This window comes from Fundulus heteroclitus, chromosome 21 (assembly GCF_011125445.2).
Source record: "Fundulus heteroclitus isolate FHET01 chromosome 21, MU-UCD_Fhet_4.1, whole genome shotgun sequence".
NCBI lineage: Eukaryota > Metazoa > Chordata > Actinopteri > Cyprinodontiformes > Fundulidae > Fundulus > Fundulus heteroclitus.
The window spans coordinates 38,262,245-38,287,975 of NC_046381.1; the positions used below are offsets into that span (position 1 = coordinate 38,262,245).

The 25,731-nt window shown below is 40.3% G+C and overlaps 1 protein-coding gene across 1 annotated transcript in view; it reads right to left on the reverse strand.

Moving 5' to 3' along the window:
• LOC118556933 (NLR family CARD domain-containing protein 3-like) overlaps window positions 1–6,623 on the reverse strand; it is a 39,019-nt gene extending 32,396 nt beyond the window's left edge. The window contains 2 exon segments of the mRNA XM_036125608.1: window positions 2,259–2,302; window positions 6,546–6,623. Of these exon segments, the coding sequence (XP_035981501.1) occupies window positions 2,259–2,295 (37 nt within the window). The 5' untranslated portion in view covers window positions 2,296–2,302; window positions 6,546–6,623.
• Window positions 6,624–25,731: the final 19,108 nt, after the last annotated feature.

Below are 25,731 nucleotides of genomic sequence, written 5' to 3' on the forward strand. Positions count from 1 at the left end.
AATGATCAGCAACGCTGCTATTGGCTGTTCAGCATGGCCAAAGAACGCCCAGAGTTTTTTCTCCCAAGCAGAACACGAGCTTTTAATGGAAGGTTATGATGAATTTGAGTCATTAATTAAAACGACAGGGAACACCTCAAAATCTGTTAAAGCCAGGAGAGAGGGCCGGCAAAAAGCAGCAGACAAATTAATGCGTAAATACTGTCCATGCTAGATGTTTCTATCACTTTCTACATTATGAATATTTGCATTTTTAACATTTCATATTTACTTTGTTCATTTATGTCAGAGCCTCCACGGGACCCACTAGAACATGGGGACAAGTAAAAGTGAAATCAGAATCAGAATCAAGTTTAATCACCAAGTAGGCTTGTACTTACAAGGAATTTGACTTGGTGTTGATGGTGCAGACAAAAAATAAGAATACAGTAAAATAAGAAGTAAATGGATATATATACAGAAGCTATATACATTCAGTAAACTGTGCGTTAATGTAACGCAGAAGCTTGTAAGTCCTGAACGGGGGAGAGAGTCAGTGTCCAGAGTCACAGGCGGCTCTTGGCCTTGTTCATAAGGCTGGTAGCAGATGGGAAAAACTGTTCTTGTGGCGTGAGGTTGTGGTCCTGATGGAGCGCAGCCTCCTGCCAGAGGGAATTGGCTGAAATAGTCTGTGACTGGGGTGAAGGGATCAGCCACAATCTTCCTGCACGCCTCAGAGTCCTGGAGGCGTACAGGTCCTGGAGAGATGGAAGATTGCAGCCAATCAGCTTCTCTGCAGACCTGATGACACGCTGCAGTCTGCTCTGGTCCTTAGCGGTGGCACCAGCGTACCAGATGGTGATGGAGGAGGTGAGGATGGACTCAATGATGGAGGAGTAGAACTGCACCATCATTGTCCTTGGCAGGTTGAATTTCTTCAGCTGCCTTCTTCAGGAAGTCCATCCTCTGCTGGGCTTTCTTGGTGAGGGAGTTGATGTTCAGCTCCCTCTTTAGGTCCTGGGAGATGATAGTTCCCAGGAAGCAGAAAGACTCCACAGTGTCCATGGTGGAGTCACAGAGGGTGATGGGGGTAGCTGGGGCTGAGTTCTTCCTGAAGTCCACAACCATCTCCACTGTTTTTACAGCGTTGAGCTCCAGGTTGTTCTCCCTGCACCAGGTCACCAGATGGTCAGCCTCCCACCTGTAGGCGGACTCGTCACCATCAGAGATGAGTCCCATGAGAGTGGTGTCGTCAGGAACTTCAGGAGCTTGATGACTGATGACTGGAGGTGCAGCTGTTGGTGTACAGGGAGAAGAGCAGAGGAGAAAGAACACAGCCCTGGGGGGAATCAGTGCTGATGAGCTGGGAGTCAGAGTCATGTTTTCCCAGCTTCACCTGCTGCTTCCTGTCAGACAGGAAGTCTGTGATCCACCAGCTGCTTCCTGTCAGACAGGAAGTCTGTGCTTCACCTGCTGCTTCCTGTCAGACAGGAAGTCTGTGATCCACCTGCTGCTTCCTGTCAGACAGGAAGTCTGTGATCCACCTGCAGGTGGAGTCGGGCACATTCAGCTGGGAGAGCTTCTCCTGAAGCAGAGCTGGGATGATGGTATTGAAGGCAGAGCTGAAATCCACAAACAGGATCCTGGCGTAGGTTCCTGCAGAGTCCAGGTGCTGGAGGATGTGGTGAAGAACCAGGCTGACAGCGTCGTCTGCAGACCTGTTGGCTCTGTAGGCAAACTGGTCGAAAAACTCTTATTCTTGTACCTTCCGCAACAGGTTGCTGTCGTAAAAGTGGACAAGACATGGCTACGACAGACTTCCCTATCTCCTCCGTTTATACAGCTGAGATCTAATCCTGTTTACATGAAATAAGCCTGCTCACATGTTGCTATGACAACAAGTGCAGGAAGTCTTTCGAAGAACCAAACTATCCAAGATCATGCCAAATCGTCAACAATCAAATCCAGCTAACTGAGTTAGCGACGTACAAAGAATGGACCCCAGGATGCAGATATGAAAACAACACATACAGACCCGGTTCAACACCTGGAAGCAAACACCTGGAAGCAACACAAGCTGTGATTGGTCAGTTTCTGTTTGTACCTTTCTGATGGATCAGGTAGAAATTAAACGCCTGAGAAATGTAAATACTTTTCTCAAGTCTGCTGATTACATATTTAAAGACAACCAAATGAAATGTGTTCTTTAGTAATCTTGATGAAACCCTGTTTCAGTTTGAAAGAAATTGTTTCAAATATTTCTGCTTCTGATAACTTACCTAAATCCTGCTGCTCCTCTTTTAAAGGCTCCTCCATCTTTTCTCTGAAAAAAAAGATCTAACTTTACTCATGTTTCAGGTTTTATTTCAAACTAATTTATTTTATGTTAGTGAATTTAGAATAGAAACTAAAAATACTGGAGTGAGAATATCCAAAGCATCTCAATTACAGATGAAAATTATTCATTTAAATCACTTAACATCCATCAAAACACACAAAGACCCCAACAGACCCCAATAAGACCCCCAGTAAGATGGCCATTAGCTTCCTCTAAAATATGAAGCAGCACAGCTGTCTGTAATTCATAAAGCTAAAACATGTCAGTATGACAACTAACATGATCCATGAAATCAGTGCTGTAAACATTCATTAATCACATTTTTCTTGGTGAGGGAGGATGTTCCCGTTAATGATAGCCACCAGTTGTCAGTCATTGCAGCATCTATTTCCTGCAGGTTAACATGAAATCCTGTGTTGCCATCTGACTGTAGAGTGATGTTTCTACCACAAGGTGGCAGCATCAGCTGAAAAATGCTCCTACAGAAGGTCTTTGGACTCCTGCTTTGGGTTTTAGTTGACTGAGGGAAAGGATTTTGATTTGTTTTTAAACCAGTCCTGCCTGAGCTGCAGCAGAGTGGACATTTGGGTCAAGGACGTCCCTGTTTAGCCCATCATCCGTGGACTGCTGGATACCAGCCTGGAATGAAACCAAAGAGAAGTTCTCCTGGTACCAAGAAACAGAAACACAGACCAGCAGAAAGTCAGTGGATGCATCTGCAGACCTCCAGAATCCTGCAGCCATGAATGAGCTTGTTTACCAGCTTCAGTTCTTCCTGACCTTCACACAGACATGGCTTCAGAAGGTCCGGTACCAGCTGGTTCTGATCATTCATTACTGGGTTTGTTTTTGAAAATACAACATCAAATGTTTCCACCACCTCCTTTGTTACAAAACTCAGTTTTTACTTGGCCTTTTTTCCGTCATTCGGTAGTATAATGAATTGGATCATGATTTGAATCTTTATCCCACATGTCAGCTGTTGTTTTTTAACAATATGAGGAGTGGGGAACAGTTAGTATACAATATTATATTAGTGTTCCTATCCCTGGTTCCTGATAGAAAATAATACATTATATCATAAATCATCTATAAAACCTATATTAGAATTTAGAAAATGTATCTTATTCCAAGGTAGACGGATCAGAATAAAGAGATGAGTTGGGATCTAAATGTTTTGATTGTGAAAAATGAAAAGTAAACCTTTTCACTATACAGAAAGACCTCTCATTGAGATGTTCATAAGATGTCCAGATGAAGACATCGACTTGATGTCCAAAGATGGCTGAAAGGCATGAAAACAATCAGCTGAGACTTTGACTCTGAGTTCAGTTCAGATCATAAACAGTCTGACTTTAAATGATTGTCAGCTTTAGCTCCTCCTTAGACTGTAGATGGAACCTTGTTCCTGCAGAGGGACCAACTGTGCATCTGACTGAAGTCCCAGAAAACCAGTGGATGAACAGAACCTCTGTAGCTCCATCTGAAGCCTTAGACAGGATCAGATGTGCAGATAACGATCTTCAGTTTCTGACTCGTCTGTTTGGGAAGTTAAGATTCAACCCTACAGCACGCACAAGGCAGCTGGACCAGATAACCAGATCCCTGGACGCGTGCTCAGGGCATGTGCGGAGCAGCTCGCTGGGGATTTTACAGACATTTTCAACCTGTCTCTTGCCCAAGCAGCTGTACCAACATGCTTCAAATGCACTTCCACTGTGCTGGTGCCAAAACACTCCAGCCCAAAGTGCCTTAACGACTACCGCCCTGTAGCACTCACACCAATAGTAATTAAGTGCTTTGAGCGGCTGGTCCTGGCACGCCTAAAAGTCTCGCTACCATCCACATTGGACTCACACCAGTTTGCATACCGCAGCAATAGATGCACAGAGGATGCAGTTTCCATGGCACTGCACTGTGCTCACACATCTGGACAATAAGAACACGTATGCATGCATGCTGTTTGTTGACTTTAGCTCAGCATTTAGCTTAGCCTGTCATCCCGGCTAAGTTAATAGCCAAACTTCGACACCTGGGCATCAACACCTCCTTGTGCAACTGGATTTTGGACTTTCTGACCAACAGACCCCAGAACGTCCGGTCAGGCTCCAACTGCTCCACGTCCATCACACTCAACACTGGTGTACCACAGGGCTGTGTGCTAAGCCCGTTTCTCTACTCCCTCTTCACCTACGACTGCAAGCCTGTGTACGCATCCAACTCCGTCATCAAGTTTGCGGACGACACTACGGTGATTGGTCTCATCAGCAACAACGATGAGACAGCCTACAGGGAGGAGATCAAGCACCTGGCCACATGGTGCACTGAAAATAACCAGCTCCTCAACACCACCAAAACAAAGGAGCTCATCGTGGACTTCATAAAAGATTCAAGAGGCACGCACAACACCATCCACATCAATGGAACGGCTGTTGAGTGTGTCTCCAGTTTCAGGTTCCTGGGGACCCACATCTCAGCGGACATGTCCTGGTCAACCAACACCTCCTGCCTGGTCAAGAAGGCTCACCAGCGCCTCTTCTTCCTGAGGACACTGAGGAAAAACCAGCTATCCTCGACTATCCTGGTGAACTTCTACCGCTGTACGATAGAAAGCATCCTGACCAACTGTGCAACAGTGTGGCATGGGAGCTGTACTGTTGCAGAGCGTAAGGCCCTGCAGCGGGGGGTGAAAGCCGCCCAGCACATCACTGGGACTCCACTACCCACCATTGAGAACATCCAGAAGAAACGCTGCCTACATCGAGCTCGCAGCATCCTTAAGGACTCATCCCACAGACTGTTTTCTCTCCTGCCCTCCAACAGGCGTTTCAGGTTCCTCCGGACCAGAACCAGCAGACTAAAGAACAGCTTTTTACCCAGAGCTGTCTCTTTGTTGAACTCTAATCCTCACTGATAGACTCTCCTTTCCCTACTCACACCTACCTCCATTTTGTTATTTACATGATTGTAATGCTCACCTGCACTCCTGACTGTTACTATAGTAACAGCTGTTTACATGCATCTTGCACTACTCACCATGACTGAATATTGATTTGCACTGCTGACTGTTTATTCACAGTACCAATTGTTTACAAATACATTTGCAATACCGTACTTTAACTGTAATATGCAATTACCTTCCACTGCACTTTAATTTAAATAGCTTCTGTCCAAACTTTATTCTTTATTTTATAGTAATAGCTACCTGTATATTGTGCTCACAATTCTGCCTATAGTAATAGCCATCTGTACATATATCCATAGTACATGTAAACTTTGTTATAATAACAATCATCTGTATATTATGCTATTGTACATATCTGTAAAATCTCTATTTATAGTAATATCCACCTGTGTATTATTTAGTACATATCTGTAAATTTAGTTCACAATACTGGTTATCTATATATTATATTCATAAGACAAATCTATCAGTAAAAATCTGTTTATAATAGTATCCATCTCTATATTTATGCAGTAATAAATCATGTCCTGTACTTATGGAACCATTGTTTATCCTGCACTTGCTGCTATTGCACTTCTGGTTAGACCTAAACTGCATTTTGTTGCCTTGTACCTGTACCTGTGTAATGACAATAAAATATCATCAAATCTAATCTAATCTACAGAGTTTTATCCTCAAACTGGAGCAGAATCACAGATTGATCGGGTTTTAATCTGTAAAGTACTGAAACCTGCTGAAGTCTGAAGTCTTCCTCTGTTCCTCTTCAGTAAGTTAACATCAAGATCTTCATAGAGACTGAAAACAAGCTATCTCTGTGCTCCAAATATGAAAGCATATATATATATATATATATATATATATATATATATATATATATATATATATATATATATATATATATATATGTTTCTGGGTTAGCAACTTGCAGACGGTCCCTAAGCATCTGCGGAGCAGCGAGCTCTGCATAGAGTCCAATGTAATTCTCCCTGCGCGGTGGGAGACTCGTTTTGAGGAAACTACGATTGTAGCTGACTGTCTGCCTTGCTGTGGTTACAGAGAGGTGTCTGCTTTGTAGAATAAATCATCCACCGACGAGTTATTGATCCGGAAAAGCCGAATCTGTGAATATCTTTCTAACTTTACCGAAGCGTTCGGCACAACGCTCTCCACATACATAGCAGATAACTCAGGCTTATCAACAGGTGAAATAATAGCAAACAATCACTCATTTAACTGCAATAAACACTCAAATCTTACACTTACTCATCAATGACGCACACTTCTTTGTAGAACACACATATTTCCCGGTCTTTTCACCAGGCAGCAGTGTCACTACCCGATCCGTACCGGTAGCAGCACAGACATGAATACGTAGACGCCGCGTCATCGGGTGAGAGGCGTGCCGACAGAGCGGCCATCTTTGGTCAGACCAAGCTGGATGCATAGACATAATATAAGAGTAGCCGCGTCATTGGGCGGGTTCTGCCTATGCTGCGATGCGTCAGAGCGTCCGCCATCTTAAATGTGGCAAATCTGCAGTTACTCAGTCACTTAAACAGTATCAGAGGGACTTTAATCTCTGAATATACTTTGTATTCGTAGTATTTCTTTTTTGTAATATTACAAGTTTATTTTCGTATCCCTTTAGCTTCATTCTTCTGAATTTATTCTCCTAAAGAATAAAAATAATTAAAATAATCTAACCTGGCCCTATTACTCCAGGAGTGAAATAATTCTGCAAACTGTGATTATTCTGGAATTGTTCCCCCTTAATTCTCATAATATGATGTTTTTATCATAACATTATCACTTTTGTGTTTGTTAGTTTATTTTTTACTTTAGGACTTTTTTTCTCTCATATTATTAATTTTACCTCTTTAATACTCACCCAAAAAGTCTGTTCCTAAAGGTTCACATGTGACACGGTTTTATGAAATAATGAAGACCACAATGTTTAGATTTAACAAATTGAACCTTATATTCATAACACATAAACACACACACACACACTATATATATATATATATATATATATATATATATATATATATATATATATATATATATATATATATATATATATATATATATATGCGTGTGTGTGTATTTATTGCAGCACAGGAATGAGGCATCTTCACTGATCCACGTTCACAATAACAGAACTTAACTTTTTTCTGCCACATACAATATGGCGGTGACGTTGACGTGCGAACCTGCGCCCTATGACGCGTCTACGTATATGATGTCTATGGCTGGATGAGTCAATTCAGGAAAATGTACTTTATGTTTGCAGACACTCTGAATCCGGCGTATTCTCACCCGATTTCCAGATAAATTAACTGACTGAAAAGGTCACCTCTTTAGGGGCTACATGGGACCAATTGATTGAATTAAATTATTGGCTAACTTAATATATAATTTTAGATTTTGTATTGAAAGTAAGCAAACTTCCAGAGCTCCGTCCCAGGAAGCCCGACTTTTACTCCGCTTATGGGTGCGCAAATAAAAGGACACTAGAAACCAGATCCTGGGGAATTACCTTCCATAAGTAAGATTTTATGATAGATATTCCTCATGCTTTACAGTTACCGTTTTTCCGGCATAAACACAATATGTGCTAATGGGTAGCAGGGATGGAAGTAGAGAAAAGTACATTAAACACCAAAAAACAACAAAATGGTCCTAAATTACTGGATAGACATGATTTGTGTCTATCTAATACATCCATCCATCCATTTTCCGACCCGCTTAGTCCCTCATGGGGTCGCGGGGGGTGCTGGTGCCTATCTCCAGCGTTCACTGGGCGAGAGGCGGGGTTCACCCTGAACAGGTCGCCAGTCTGTCGCAGGGCAACTCTATCTAATACATTATACAGTATTTTTGGTTTTGCTATGATTTTGTAATGTATTTGATTCTAAGATGCGTTATTAGGTTTTTTTGTTGATTTTGTTTCCCCCAGATCGCAGTTTGTATTATATCATTTTTAAATGCTGTAATGAGCACCTTCACTTGTCTGTATATAGTTTTGCTCCTATGTAGATAATTCCTGTTGTCTGTAGATCAGTGCCTGTGTGTGTGTGTGTGTGTGTGTGTATATATATATATATATATATATATATATATATATATATATATATATATATATATATATATATATATATATATATATGTGTGTGTGTGTGTGTGTGTGTATATATATATATATATATATATATATATATATATATATATATATATGAAGAAAGAGAGAGAGATTTATTTATGTGTGTATAATTTGTGTGTATATTAGATTAATATGTAACTGCAAAATATGGAAGTGCGTGTACATTTTTCATCCAGTTTGACTTCAGTTTAAACAGTTTTGGCTCTGAATAAATATGTGTAATCTGTCTGAAAGGTCACGATCATTGTGAACACATGATTAAAATGAGATCTGAGCTGCCTCCTATTCATTTTGACAGCAGCTGTCTGATCTGTGGTCTGACCCAAGATGGCCACCCTGTAGGCACGTCAGCTTAGCGGCCGGCAGCGTCCAATGGGGCGTTTACGTACCATCAGCTCATTTGCGCGTGCGCGAACAGTATAACTTCCGGTAGGAAATATTTCGTTTTTCTTACTTTTTTATTCTTTTGTATTTTTTCGAGGCAGGGGTTTCTTTTTGTATATCGTTGTATTTGCGGCAATATTGCATACTCTAAAAATTAAACAACAGAAATACGTAAAAAAATACATTGTTTTTTGTTTTTTTTTATAGCAAAAATGTTTCCCAGTTGTGGTTAGGGAAATACAAATATATAAACCATTTCTTAAAGTACATAAACCCCCAGCTATAAACACATATAGGAGTACAGAAACGTATTTGATTTTGAAGTTTTTTGAAGTTTTTTTTAGCATTTATTTGATTTGCATATGTATGGATTTTGTGCTTAAATGTATTTTAATAAGGTATACCTTCGCTTTGTGTGTGTTCTTTTTTCTATTCCCTGTTCGTTTTTGTAAAAAAAAAAAACAATGCGTCTACTATAATGACGAGGTCTTCTCTAGTTTATGATGTGTACACCAGAGGGCGCTAAAATCGATAATTTTAACTTTCTATTTCTTTTCTTTTTTTTTTTTTTTACATATTTTTATTGTTGTTAAAACAGATGTACAATGGCATTCAAATTGTAGTGTTCAAGCAGTTATTGCAATTCCTTTAACCGTGTCAATACAACAAGAACCACACAGCAATTCAACATTTTTATATTTTTATATACCCCATCCAACCCCAACTATCCCTGTGCCGGCAAAAAAAAAAAAAAAAAAAAAAAAAGATAAAATAAATAAATAAATTGGGAGGAATAAAAAAAAAAAAGGGGGGGGGGGGGGTTACTATCCCAAAATGGAAACACTCTACATTGGGACGTGGTTAGTGAGAAGGGAGAGTTACAAGTTTATCAAAATAACCCAATAAAGGGCCCATACTTTTTACATAATGTTTTGGTCAATCATTTCAGAAAGTATTTCACTTTTTCAATTTTTAGGAACATCATCATATTGGAACGCCACATTGATGCCTTAGGTGGAAATTGGGATTTCTATTCTAAAAGTATTCTCCTTCGAGCGATCAGAGTTGCAAAAGCTTTTTCCAGCTAGATAAAGATAGATAGCATTCCATCTCTGGAGGTCAGATTTTAGTTTTTCCATAATGGGAACATAGTTGGCTTTAAATAGTTCAGAAGAGGATGGGGTGATATTTATTGCTAAGTACTTAAAACCGGAATGGTGTGTGTCTGGAATCTGTTTCGCCAAATCGTTGATGGGAAAACAAACACTTTTTGAATAGTTGATTTTATAACCTGAAAAACCACCAATATCCGGCAGAATCTTCAAAAGTTTAGATTTGCAGGATAGCGGGTCGGATAAGAAAATTAAAAGATCATCAGCGTACAAGGAGGCTTTATATTCCATCCCCATTCTTGTAATGCCATGTAAGGATGGTGTTGTTCTAAGTTTAAGTGACAGAGGCTCGATCGCTAATATGAACAGTAGTGGGCTAAGTGGGCACCCTTGACGCGTACCCCTAGATAACGGAAAGTACTGTGAACATAAATTATTAGTTATTACTGCAGCCTTTGGAGATGAATACAATAGACGGATCCAAGCCATAAATTTTGGGCCAAACCCAAATCTACCTAGTAACGCAAAAAAGTTATTCCCATTCTACTCTATTGAAAGCCTTCTCCACATCCAGGGAAACCACCACCACTGGTCTCACCCCCGACGCTGGAGAGTGCACCACATTCAAAAGTCTACGTATGTTAATGAATGAATGACATCCTCTCACAAAACCGGTTTGATCATTTGAAATGATATCTGACGCTACGGTGTTTACTCGAGAGGCTAGAACTTTCGACAGTATCTTCATGTCAGCACTTAGTAAGGAAATCAGCCTATAAGAGCTGCAATCCGTTGGGTCTTTACCGGGTTTCAGTAAAACTGTAATGAGGGCTTCTGTGAGACTCTGAGGCAGAGCTTTCTGTTCAAATGAGTACTTAAACATAGTAAGAAGCAAGGGGATCAGTTTTGAGGATTTTTTTAATAAAATTCGACTGGAAAGCTGTCCGGTCCAGGGGCCTTCCCGTTCTGCATGTCTTTGATTGAGTTCTCCACTTCCTGTCTGCTTAGTGGCCTGTCCAAGTTGTCCCTTTGTTCCGCGTAATTGTTGGAGTATTTAGGGTTTCTAAGAAATGAACCATACAGGAAGTATCCTGAGGAAATTCTGAGGTGTATATAGCGCAGAATAAAATGTTTTAAAAGTATCATTAATTTCCTTGGGATCTATTGTTAGCTGTTGAGGTGTTTTCCTAATTGATGATATGAGTTGGGCAGAGATTTAGCCGTTATCTGATGAGCAAGTAGGCGTCCTGCCTTCTCCCCATGTTCATAAAAGAGTGTACCTGATCATAACAGGTTCTGTTCTGTCTTTTCAATAGATAATAAATCATCCTTTGCTTTTAGATTTCATTTTTCTTTATATAATTCAGGATTTGGAGTTGATAAATTTTGATGATCAATTTTAAGAATAGAATCAATTAGCTCTACTTGTTTTTGCTTTCTTTTTTTTTATTACGTGAAGCTGAAAATGATATTATCTGTCCCCTCAGTGCAACTTTGAGTGTTTCCCATAATATGGAGGGTGATACAGAGTCATTATGATTGGTTAATATGAAATCATCCATTGCTTTAGATTTGAACTGACAAAAATCTTCATCTGAGAGCAATGCTGTGTTAAGTCTCCAAGACGGTCTTGTTGGGCAGTTGAGTGAAAAGCCAATGTCAAGAATAACAGGTGCATGATCAGATTCTACAATAGCAGAGCAATCTACAGATTTCACTGAGGGGAGAAGACACTTATCTATAAGAAAGTAATCTATTCTGGAATAAGACTGATGAACATGTGAGAAATACGAGAATTCTTTTTTGTCCGGATGTAAAAACCTCCATGGGTCTACACAACCAAGGTGCATCATAAGATTCAAAAGAGCTCCGGGCATTTTTGATTGAGGTGTAGATTTGGGAATTGACCGGTCCATGGCTGTGTCCATCACACATTTCATATCTCTGCCAAATATTAGATGATGGGTATTTAAATCTGGTAATAAGGTGTTTATCTTCCTGAAAAAATCTGCATCATCCCCGTTGGGGGCATAAATACTAACTAAAACCACCGTGGTGTGATAGAGATGACCTGATACTATAACATAACGTCCCTGGGAATCTGAAGTTATTTTTGAGGCGGTGAAGAGTACTTTTTTATGGATTATAATTGCAGCCCCACGAGCCCTGCTATCAAATGTTGAATGGTACACCCGACCTATCCAGGCCTTTCTAAGCAAAACTTGATCTTGTGTTCTAAGGTGCGTTTCCTGCAGAAATGCAATTTCAGTGTGCAGCCGTTTTAAATGTGAAAAAATACGTGCCCCTGATGTTCCAGCTAACAACGCGTACTGCAGACCCTCCAGTCAAATCTGTGCCCACTCTATTCATTACTCAATAAACAAGAATATTGAGCAATTGTAAGGCTTGTATGTATGGTAAACATCCAGACTGGGATAGAAAGAGAAAAAAAAACGGCATCAAATGAACCCCTGAACTTGTATAAACTCTAGGTTTGTTCTCTGAACAATAACGAACCGCAGCTATCTCACTGTAGGTAAACTTCCAATAGCCCATTCTTGTTTCCCCATACACCCTGCTCCACACTATAACTTGAACAAGCATACACACTCAGCGCATTTATTCTGAACAGAGATGGATAACATTGTTGTTCCCAGTCAACATAAACAACGGGCATTACAATATCAAGTAAGCAGGTTAGCTTTAAATCACCGCACCGAAACATGCATCTTTCGGATCACCACATAAACAGAATAACTGGCTAACCGATAAATAAATGCGTCTGAACCATGGGATCTGAACAAACAGGCGAACCATTTTACTGGGGCTGTGACCCCTCTGGTTGTAACGTAATATTAAGCCGTTGTCAACAACCTTTATGCCATCATGTATGAGAACCATACAGATTGACCTTTGCTTGATTAAAATGCAACGACTCAAATAAACTGACCTTCGAACATTTTGACCGTCCCAGCTCGGTGAAACAAGTCCACCCAAAGCTCCATTGTTCCCAGACCCATCAGTTTGAGTCTGAATCAGGCAATTGGAACGGAAACCCGGCGATCATAGAACTCCTTTGCAGCTTCTGGTGAATGGAAGACGTGCGTCTCATCCTCAAACTGAACTCGAAGACATGCTGGATATAACAAACTGAATTTTATCTTCTTCTCATAAAGGAGCTGCTTGATGTTTTTAAATGCTGCGCGCTTCTTTGCCAGCTCCGCAGACAAATCCGGATAGATCCTCAACTTGGAGCCGTTAAACTCCACATCGTGCGACCGGGCCCACCGCAGTGCCTTTTCTTTCTCCTGTAGGCGAAGGAAGCACACCACGAAAGGCCGCTGCCCTTCTCTAGGTCTTTGGCCAGGAGAACGATGAGCCTGGAGGAGCTAAACAGGGACGTGCAGAGACCGTTGGATGGGCAGGTGCTCAAAGTTAAAAGAGGGCACACGGGGCACGGATTTAAAACACGATACAGAAACATACCTTGCTATAAAACCGGATGAAATGTATCAACCTATACTATAAAGAATGTAACATGGAATCAAGGGCGTAGGTTTGATTTGAACTTTGATTTGAACTTTAACCCTAGGGACACTATTGGCCCAAAGCTTCATTGGTCCTACGCAGTATGCATGCTCCTATTTCTTTATGCTTGACTCCCCTGGCGCCGCACAGTGGCAGCCCACATCTCCCCGAGGGGATGGGTAAAGATGCAGAAGTGAATTTCTCCATTGTGAGATCAATAAAGTTAAATTATTATTATAAATTATAAAGCAGCGCCCGATCTGATGAACGTTGAATTTGGACTTTTTTCCCACTTTGAAAAAGTTTGCATTTGAACTTACCAGCAACAGAGACAGATGTACGGTGGACCGTACAGATGGTAAATATGTGCCTATTAAACCAAATATATTCAAAATATGTCTGTTGTCTAGATATATCCTGTATTTTCTTTTGAAGATATAGAAATGTGCAGAGATAAACCCCACCCTTATTTTTTTATCTAAGATACTCTGTCTGCATCATAAAACACAGCAAAATTATACATTCAAGGAACTGCAAATACATTTATTGTATTTACTTTGCACTGGAAGTAGAAGTGTCACTGACACTGACAGCATTACAAATATTAAATTCAAACTTAAACAAATGTACAACTGGGCTGTAGATGTTCTCTTTAGCCCATTTCATGTAATTTATCTTAACATTCCAAACACATTTCTTACATCATATATCTGAAGAGTAGATAACAGCTTCTCCTTACCTACATCCTCTCAGACAACTAATTATTTCACTAACAATAGTGAGTTGTCAATGTTTAAATGTGCAGTAAATCTTAATACATAAGCAGCATGGAGGACCCAATACTGTACTTTGAGTAAGATTGGTGACACCAAGACTGAATTGTTACATGAGTGGTTTTCCATTTTATCATTGAAATGAGAACATATTAATATACTAGCGGCATATACTAGTAAGACTATTAAACAACAGCTGATTAAACTTTAAGATATGTAAAGGCCTATATTAAATAATTTGTACAACTGCATCAACAGATTAAATAATTTTTACTTTTTTGTGTACCAAATTACCCTCGTAATAATGAAATATTTTGTGGACTAAGCCCCTGATGATGAGTATGTGTAGCTCTGTCTCTGGTTTGCACTAATTTACTAATGGACAGTGTGGAAACCTTTGTACAATAAAACCAATGTAAATAGTGTTCCTCGGTTGTATTTGTCGTAATTCTGATTCTAGAAGTAGAAATAGTGAAATAAATAGCACAATCATTTTGTGAAATCCTAATTACGCTATTATAAATAAGCAAAAGTCTAAACAAAATATAGCAGTTGTTTAGGCAGCATCTAGTGTTGTTGTGCTGTATATAATGTAAAACAAATATCACCTGCTATTTATGCCTGAACTGCATCAAAGGGTCAACAAAAAATTAAGCAACAATAGCAACGAAATATTGGTAAAAGGGAAACCCTCACCTTTTCTTTTTCAGGCAGCTGTGGCTAAGAATCTGAAGTTTTAATAACCTGCAGTCTTTGCTTTTCCATCTTTACAGCGGTATTCAGAACTCCTGCCTGGTACAGAATATTTAGTTTTATAAAACAGATTAGGTTTCTGTTGATAAATGTGTTGTACTTCAGAATTAGATGCTATTTTGGGATGCTAACGTTGGTTACTTAGATTTCTCAAGTTCCACAAATCAAATCCTCGCCTGCTTCTTTACAGAACTGCACTCAGCAGCTTTCACCTATTTTAGTGCAGATGTAACAGACTGTTATATGTTTGAATGGAAAAGAAGGTGTGTCCCTTCCAGTTGCCGGAGAGCGAGAGTTCGCTGGGTTGTACGGCACGGGGAGCACGTGAGTGTTGTTATTTTGTTTTGCAGAAGAGAAGAATAAAGTTAAGAGAAGCGGGGTTACCGCTGAACACACTATTCCGTCTGTTGTTTACATGATCCAGATATATATATATATATATATATATATATATATATATATATATATATATATATATATATATATATATATATATATATAGCTAGCCACACTGTATTCACGAACCCAGAACTCTCGGTTACACTGATAACATTTAGTTTCTTAACTGGGACTAGTTTTGTAGCCTAGTATTAATTTTGGTAACCGCTATATCCCAGTATTAATCAAAACCTAAATCTCTCGCGCTCCAAGCAAGCACACGCATGCACTAGAAAACAGCCAATCAGAAAGAGGGGAGGCGGAATTTAAAGCAGACACACACAGTGCCTCACCAAACCTAACAGCCACCGGTAGGTTAAAAAAAAAAACGTTGTTCACAAAGGATTATTTTGGTGTTTTTGTCTTATAAATCCTTTTCACAGACTCATGCCAGAGGGTTTGCATACATTGTACATGTATGTATATTATTACGAAACGGACGTTTACGTCTTGACTTAAGTATATATCCTAATTTTTTATGTATATAATTGTTTGAGTAGAACAATGACTAGCGCAGAATTAAGTTGTATTTACCGGAGATGAAGTGTAGACTGTAAATTCTGTCGTGGTATGATGGCTGCCACAGTCCATTGGGAGTGTCTGCCTGCATCCTTTTCATTGAAATTATGCATTTCTTTCTTCTTTCTTCGTCCTTCGGTAAACAAAAGAAACGTACATCCGACGATTTGGAATGCATCTGTGTGCAACCGGTAGCACAACAAGTCGTAGGCATTGTTTAGATTTAGAAAATAAACTAAAAAGAACGCTCTAATACACCCGTTTAGTCATGTAGTAGACGAGAACAGTACTGTTTCTGCCTACCAGCGGGACCCGGATGTAGCGCTGACGTCACGTGTGAATTGGTCTATAACCAATGACAGTGAAGTTAAACATCACAGAGCACAGTCACGTGTGTTGCAGATTTAAAGGGGCAGGACAGACCGGGCAGAGGGAGGCAGCGCGAGGCAGAAGAGCTGCGAAAGGAAAAAAAGGGCAGAGGGAGGGCACATTATGTGGATCATGTAACTGGCATGTTACCGTGGCACGGTAGATCTAAATTATTATTATTTTGGACATGCACACACACACCAACAAATCCGTACACATATTAAAAAAAAAAAAAAAAAAAAAAAAAAAACACTGACAAAAGGGCACTTTGGGCATCAAGGGGCAAAGGGGCAGGTGCTCAAGCCCCCCCCCCCCCCTGCACATACCTGGAGTTAAAGGAGGGTGCTGTAATGCCTTGTGCTGTCTAGCTTGTCAAAATCAAGAGCTAGCTGGTTTTACCATAATTTCGGAGGAGGCAGATTGCTTTACCACATTATTATAACTGCATCTGGTTATTAACTGAACTGGTCCGGGCTGCAGAATATTCGTTATTTCCAGCTTGGACATGAGTCAATAGTAGTGCTTTCAGCTTCCCTAAGCCGTTTTTCAGTGCATTGTGTGTGTCGGAAGAAAGTAAATCTGAAATGCTTTGCAAATTTCTTAAGCATTCTTCAAAAACACGTTTTTCGCGCTCTCCGTATATCCCATACTGAAAAAGCTCTTTCTATATTGTAGCATTTTCTTACAATTTTGTCGAAAACTGCCAGCGCCATTGAATCTTCAGGCAATTATTTGGACAGCTTACAGCAAATAAGGGGCTTACACGCAATGTCTTATTTCAGATATCTAAAACTGTAATTCTGACTATACATACTTTCGAGATATCTTAAATTACAATTACAGATGTGCGACGCTTTCAATGACGAATCTGGTGACGTAATTTGAGATATCTTGAAAGGAATTTTGACTAGTCAAAATGTAATTGAAGATATCTTGAATTATTATTCTTCCTAGTCAGAATGTCAATAGAGATATCTTAAATTACCATTACGGATAGTCAAAATGCATTTTTAGATATCTGAAATGTAATTATGGATAGTCAATGTGCCCCTGGGCAAGGCACTTAACCCCAAATTGCCTACCGAGCTGCGTCTCGGTGTATGGGGAGTGCTGGCCTAGTGGTTAGAGCAGAGCGCTTGCACTCAGAGAAGGATGCAAGTACCCGGTTCCATTCCCACTGCCTGCACTCTGGGTCCCTGAGCAAGACCCTTCACCCCAGATTGCTCCCTGGGTGCCGCACATGGCAGCCCACTGCTCCCCAAGGGGATGGGTTAAAAGCAGAGAACAAATTTTGTTGTAATGTATGTTTCAAGACAATAAAGATGATATTACTATATTACTATTACAGACGAAACCAAATTTATGTTAAAACGGCTGGCTACTGGCAGCAAGCTGACAGAGAAAGCGGTAATACAGCACAACACATGTGTCTGTAGAAAAAAACGCTAACAACAAACCTGCGTGCGAGAAGATGAGAAGGGACTGAACTACCGGTGTAACGTGCCTATATAGGCTTCTGCTGATCACTGGTAGATCACAGGTGACTTTAATCATACTAATTCTCGACCTGCGCAAGAGTGATCATTCAGTGCTTGAAGCACTGAAAACAAAGCTCCTTTGTTTGTCTTTAGAAATGAGACAAATAAAGGAAACTGAGCGTTTGTTGGTGCTGATAAGCAGGAAGTAAGAGCCTGACCAGCACCACGGTTACATGAAGCAGCAGCTTGGTTCTGAAGGAGAACCAGACTGAGTTCTGTTCCTGGTTCTGTTCACAGTCCACAGAGAGAAAACCAGAACAAGTTAACACTCACCCTGATCCACAGTCTTCTTTCTGTTCTGTTATGCTACTAAATGGAGTCAGAACCTGTTTCTACTTAAATGATACCTGCCTGTAACTGACTCACCCGAGGCTCCACCCCCTGTCAAGGTGAGTTTAAACACCTTACTTTCAGTTCTTCTTCTCTTTGCATCAGCAGTGAACTGAGCTGTAAAACTTTGAGTTCAGGGTGAAACTTGTGTGTTTTTCAAGTTTTTTTTCAGTTTTCAGCTCATTTCCACTCAACATTTTATTGCCTTCAGTAGTTTTGTTCTCTGGAAACCAGGAAGTGATCAGCAAAAACTCTGGGAGGAGATCTGACAGCTTTAGCTGGACTTTAATCTTTTTTTATTTCTACGCTGTAAACTCTGGACTTCTCTCCCATTAAAACTCTGTACACCTGTTTAAATCCAGACTCACAACACACCTCTTCAAGACTATTCTCTGTGATTTTAACTTCTATTGATGACGTTTTATTTGTTTTATTATTATCATCTTCATTTGTAAAGTGACCTTGAGTGCCAACATTCCAAAAAAAATAAAAAATAACTCTATATGCATGTTTATTTGACGTTAACACGCGGTTTTTTGTTGTTGCTTTCTCGCGTGCATGGCAGGGAAAAGTTGTCGTCGACCACTAACCCCCCCCCCCCCCCCCCCCCCCACCCCCCAAAACTCACCGCCTCGTCTAAGCAAATTCCTGCGGGAAACACTCTATATATATATAACATGCAAAATATTTCATATACCATGCAAAATATTTCATATACCATGCAAAATATTTTAGCACATGACTTTCTCAGTACTTGATAGTGTTAGTACTATGAAGGACCAACTCTACCATATTTAAAAATAAATACAGAAATACATAAGTGCTCAGTAAATAAATAAGCATACAATTTATTGCCATTGTGCGGCACTGTGCGGCGCTGGGGGAGCAGTCTAGGGTTAACTGTGTTGCTCAAGGAGCCAGAGTGGCAGTCTGTGTGAGTTAAACTGTTAAGAGCTACTGCACCTGCACCTGGTCGGCGGTGAACACCCTTACATATTACACTTACATATTACTTTGGATGCAGGACGCATAAAACAGACAAGTATACTTTAAGTTATATTAATATATATATATATATATATATAAACATTTGATCACATCTACAGACATTCAGTGTTTGAAGGAGTGATAAATGAGGAGTTTAAGTTCAACATTCTGACATTTTAACAGTGCCGGCCCGAGCCTCCTGGCAGCAGACATAAGTACACCATCTTTAACCAGATCTTTAGCAGACTCCACCCCAGCTCTATACCATTCCTTAAACGCTGTTCCCCCCAGAGCTGGAGAGAACAGGTGATCACCATACACAGGATCAGACAGGAGGCATTTTTAAAAAAAAAGATTGAAGTATTTTTTTGTATCGTTTATTAATTTATTTTATTTTAATACATAACCTCACTGTATTCATTTATAGTATTTGCTACAGTCACAGGCTATCATTTTAACAAAAATAAAGATCCACCTAAATGTGAATCATTTCGTCCAGTGAGTCTACTCAGATGTCATTATAGGATATTGACCAAAGTACTAGCAGCAAGGATTGAGCCTGTTATAAGTAATATAATACATGCTGACCACACAGGATTTGTTGCTGGTTAACAACTTCCCAGTAATCTCCGTCGCCTTTTTAATTTGATATACAGTGCTGATGATAACGTTGATCAAGAGATTGTAATATCCCTAGATGCCCACAAAGCCTTTGATAGAATACAGTATCTTGATTTGTTTAACATCCTTGAGAGATTCGGATTTGGTCCTAAATTTTGTTCGTGGATTGAGTTAATATATGCGAATCCCCAAGATATGGTAAGAACGAATAACATAATATTTAACCCATTCCCTGTTTCGGGGAACAAGACAGGGGTATCCCCTGTCAGCCCTGCTCTTTATGTGGCAATCCAGCCTCTTCCACTAATGTTGAGGAATGCTACTTTCACTGTACGCTGACGACCTTCTCCTTTTCCTGTCACATCCTGCCACAAGCATTTTGGTGGCTCTCATTACTGAAAACTTCGGGAGGGTTTCAGGTTATAAAATTAATCTAGAAAAAAGTGTTTTTCCTAATAATGAACAGTCGAGGAGACTATAATTCCAGGCCTATACTTTTACAACCATGAAAGACAAATTCACATATTTAGGTGTTAGAGTAACACGCGAATATAAATATTTATTTAAACACAATTTTAAAGTAACAGCGGATTAGGTGAAATCAGGTATGGAAAGGTGGTCATCTCTCCAGATATCATTGGCAGGTAAGATAAACTCTCAAAATGATCGTAATGCAAAAGTTCCTGTTCTTATTTCAGACAATACTAATTTTTATTCCTACATTTTTTTTTTACTTTTTTATTAAATAAATGTACATCTACCTTTTTATATGAAAAAAAAACAGTACCCCGATAAGAAGATAGTTTCTAGAGAGACAGAGAGAGGAAGGGGGCCTAGCTCTACCACATTATATGCATTATGTTGGTGAAGATTCTCAGTCATCCAGGTCATGGTCATTCCAAAAAAATGTAAAAACAAAGCAACTGGACTTGTTTTCCGTAGTGAAGATGTTTCGCTTCCTCTCCAGGAAGCTTTCTCAATTCAAAAAGTCTAGAGTAATGATGAGTACCAAGCTTTATACTACTGCCTAACAAAGGCCTTGTAATGGCTTAGATAACATGCAAATTCAACCGAAACAGGTCAAAGGACAAAGGACACTCTTTTGAGGACCAAAATGTTCATATTTTGGACAAAGAAGACAGATGGTTTGAAAGGGGTGTGAAGGAAGCCATCTACGTTAAGAGAGAAAAAACAACCTTAAACAGAGGAGGAGGCCTTAGGTTCCAACTCTCAAAAACTTACAATAAAGCTATAGGATTAATTCCAGCCAATCGTCAACTTAACTCTCACCCTCATTCAGGTGATCAAACATTGTTCCTTTAAGCCAAGCCATTAACGACCCTAACAACTCCTCGTTACAGAGGAGTGGACCAGTTTCTGTCCAATCTGCTGGCTTAATGACTTTAACGACCGCTCATTACTAAGGGGTGGACCTGTTTCTGTTGAATCTGCATGTTATCTAAGCCATTACAAGGCCTTTGTTAGGCAGTAGTATAATGCTTGGTACTCATCATTACTCCAGACTTTTTGAATTGAGAAAGCTTCCTGGAGAGAAAGCGAAACGTCTTCACTACGGAAAACAAGTCCAGTTGTTTTGTTTTTACATTTTTTTGGAATTATATGCATTATTACTGGGCAGCTAGTCTACGTAAATGCTATTTAGGGTCTCGCAGTTAGATGATGAGGAAACCCCAGTATGGGTACATATGGTAAGATATGTATCTAGCCCAATAGCTCTGTGTTCCCTGATTTTTACCCCTCTGCCCCTAAGAGAGTAGCCTCGTGAGACCATCCTGATCTCGCGAGCTTTCAAGGTTTCACTCGCAGATCAGTCTGGATACTCTCCGTTGAAGAAAATTTGGAGCCGTTCACCAAACGAACGTCCAATCAGCGTTGGCTTTGAGGCGGGTTGAGGTGTGACGCAACGGGAAGCGCGACAGTTCAGTCTTAACAGCATGGCGGCTTCAGCCGATGAAACTAGCGTTAGCGTGGCTATCGAGCAAGTTTTATCGGAATTACAGAGTATTTCTCTGCTGAGCTAACAAGCCTTTACCTGCAGCAGCAAGAGTAGCTTGGCTTGTGGTTGTGTTTTCGTCGTCGCTCTGTTACGAGCGACGACGAATCTGATTGGTTCATTTGGCCCGTCTATCACCAACATAGGCCAATCAGCTAACCAGTATTTTCGCCCCTTCCCAAAATTACTTCAACGGAAGGTTTCCAGATGGATATGCGGAGCAAATCTATCTGGCGGAGTCAGGTAACTAAGAGAGCACCTTTACACAAATAATTCTGTTGTATGAAACTAAATCACAAATCTGGACCTGAATCCATCTTCCTCTGATGCTCCAGGGGAACCTGAGGTCCAGGAGCTGGTTCCAGACCCCCAACCTGAACCCACAAGCCTTCCAGGAAGGTGGTGGGTACCATGACGCAGCAGAACCTGAAGATGGTTGCTGAACATCTCCCACACTTTACTGCTTTGCTGCAGAGCACTAAGGCAGCTCAGAGAGGACAGTCTTTGTTTTTTGGTACAGTTAGAGTTTTATTGATGGATCACATGTTTAATGAAAGGCCTTCAGGCCACCTGGTCCAGGTAGGCTGGGTTGATCAGCCTCGGGTTTGAATCCCAGGTGCAAGAAGCCTTGCTTAAGGTCGTTTGGTTCTTTCTGCACCTTCTGGGTTTTTAACTGAACCCGTTACAGCCCGCTTCACGTGTTGGACCTGGTTCTGGTTCACCATCTCCTGCTGTTGGACTGTTTCCTCTCAATGTGGTTAATCTATTTATCCATCCACTCATTAATTCACCCATCCATCAATTCCTCCATCCATCAATTCATCCATCCATCCTTCCATCCGTTCATCCATCAGTCCATTTGTCCATGAATTCCTCCATTCATTAATCCATCCATTCATTCATTCACCCATCCATTCATCCATCCATTAATCTATCCATCCTTTCATCCACCCATCCATCCATCCATCCATCCATCCATCCATCCACCCACCATCCATCCAGCCATCATCCATCCAATCCGTTCATCCATCCATTCATCCATTCATTAATCCATCAATTCATTCATCTACTCATCCATCCATTAATTCATCCATCCATCCATCCATCCATCCATCCATCTGTCCATCTATCCGTCTATTCATCTATTCATCCATCCATCCATCCATCCAATCGTTGTTTTTTTCTTTCTGGTCAGCTCTCAGAGGTTCTGTTCTTTGGTTTGGACCAATCACAGCTGTTGGACGGGTTGAACGTCTCTTCTTCTATTGGATGATGTGGGAGGAAACCAGGAAGTCCAGCTGTTGGATGGAGACTCTGAGACGGAGTCACAGTTTACCTCTGGATTATAGAGTTAAACATTAGAAGTTATTAGGCACACATTAAACATTGTTTTATCAGCAGATTCTTTGTAATGATACCAGCCGGTTCTGGTACCAACCCAAGCACACAGAACAAACCACATAATGTCTGATTCAGTATTAAATTTCTTCTCATTTATTACAGGAGGCTTTTCTTTTATATACAGAGACATTTATCTGCAAAATACTAAAAAGTATTTCAACTCAAAGTACTAAAAGGTATATGTATATAATGATAGATATATATCTTCATGTTATAATAGTAGTTATTGTGTCTAAAACAGCAGGGTGGGGTCACTGAGGCACGGCTTTCGCCTCTTTTACACCGAGGTTTCACCGGCTGTCGGCAGAAAAAAGCTTCAGACTCATTTTAATTTAGATTTTAACCCAAAGTTACAAGGTTTGCACTCCCAGCTGGGATTTAAAGTTTCTACTTTGTTCCAGCATCTATGTCTGTAAACTACTTGTTTCTGGAAACCTCTTATCTCCTACATTCTGATTTCTATTTTCAGATTTTTTTTGCCAGGTTTAGCAGCGTCGTTTTGGATCTTAATAGAATCTAAGATGCAGGGAAGTTTCCTGTGGGGTTTGCCCTCAGTCAAAGACTTTTAGGGTCAGGAAGGAGAAACCTCCAACCTGTTGTCCACCTGCCGACCCGGACAAGGCAGCTCTACCAGATATGAGGTTTCTGCAGGACTGATATGGAAATGGAGTGAAAACGGGTCGACAGCCGCTGTGAAACCAGCCGCGGTGTAAACGGAGCGACGGTGGTTGAAGCAGTGAGGAGATGCCTGGAGAAATCCACAAAAAACATCGTTATTATGGGTATTATTGTCCTCATCTGTGAGAAGATGGAGCATCACTCACTGCCGTAACACAACGCTTGTATTGCATCTATTACACAATAAATAGCAACAACAGTAAGATTGAAGAAGAAATCACCTTTTCTGTGCATTTTCTCCCTGTTTGGATGTTTGTGGTGAAGAAGCAGCTTTTGGTTTAGAAACAGGGAAGGAAGGCAGGAAGGAGCAGGTTCCCAGTCTCAGAACCCCCTCCGGTCCAAACATGGACCCTTCTGAACCCCTCATCAGCTCACAGGGTTCCCTTTCCAAATGAACAGCTCGGGTTTTTCTTCCTGATGAAAACCTGACGGGGAATGATCAGCTGGGAGTTTGTGCTCGGACAGAACCTGACTCAGAGGTCCAGATTCACTGAAAAAGCTTCAGTTTGTGCATTTTGCTGCCAAGTGAGTCAGACAAGGCACTCAACAACAGTGAGGGTTCGTTTGGTGAACCAACACCAGGAAATGGAAAGAGAGTTCAGCTTTAGTTGGATTATATTGACACAGACATGAAGAAGAAGTTACCCAGACTCCCCCAGTCTGCTGCAGCCACACGTCAGTACCGCTCCAGGTTTCATGGGATGGTTTAAGGTTTTTATTTTACTGCTGTTCTAGCAGAGCTATTGATGCTATACCCTCTGTGTTCTCATTGTTTCTCTTTCTAGTAGAAAGTACCGCTGACTGTGCTTCAGGGTCTAGTTAGGTCCCTCCACTGATAGAGCTTTGGCTACCTTTTAACTCTCTTGGGTTTCCAGTAGAAAGTATCCCTTCCTGGACAGACAGACCAACTGACAGATCTATTACCATTTACTCTGTGTTCTCTTTTTCTGTTGCCTGGAAAGTACCCCTGGCCTACTGCTTCTGATCCATTGACAGGTTTACCATTGTATCTACTTGGCTTATTTACCTATAGAAAGTACCCCTAGCTCAGAGCATATCTGGGGGGTTTCTCCTTCTTCTTTCTGTCCCCTCAACCCAAAACTCTGCTCATCTTTACCCCGGTTCTGTTTCTGATTGAAGTTTCTTCCTGTTAAAAGGAAGTAGTTCCTCTCCACTGTCTCCACGTGCTTCCTCTGGACGAGGAAATGCTCCAGAGTCAACGACTTGATGCAGTCATCTGGGCTTCCTCTGATAAACAAGTTTTTACAAACTGGTATTTTAACATGTGTTTGACCTTAACTGAATTATAACTGGGATTGTTTCGTCATGACTGGGTTTTACTGCAATAAATTGGATTTTTATTGACTGATCTTGGACCAATTTGGATTCTATATAACTGATATTGCCTTAAAGGGTCTTGAGATGACAGTTTGGATTATTATTATTATTTTAGGGCTTCATTATTTATTTGCCGTAAAATATTTTACAGCAAATAAAATTAAAAGTACTCAAAGGACTTGGACTTTTACAAGAATTTTTTTATCATTTTAAAGTATATCTATGCAGCTGGAAATTGTGTAAAAATCAGTCACATCATTAAGATATTACCTTTTACACAATAATATATGTCTAAATATTTTGCATGTTTTAGTTTGCAACCATTGTGTGATTAATTTTCATGATCGTTGAATTATAACAAAAAATGTAATGCTTTGTATCTATTATAGTAAATACCTTTATTTACTGAATTTAATAAGAGTACTTATTTGATTAGTAAATTATGGTAGAGAAAAAACGGCCAGCTGAATAAATACAGCAGAAAATTTCAAGTGTGAATTGCT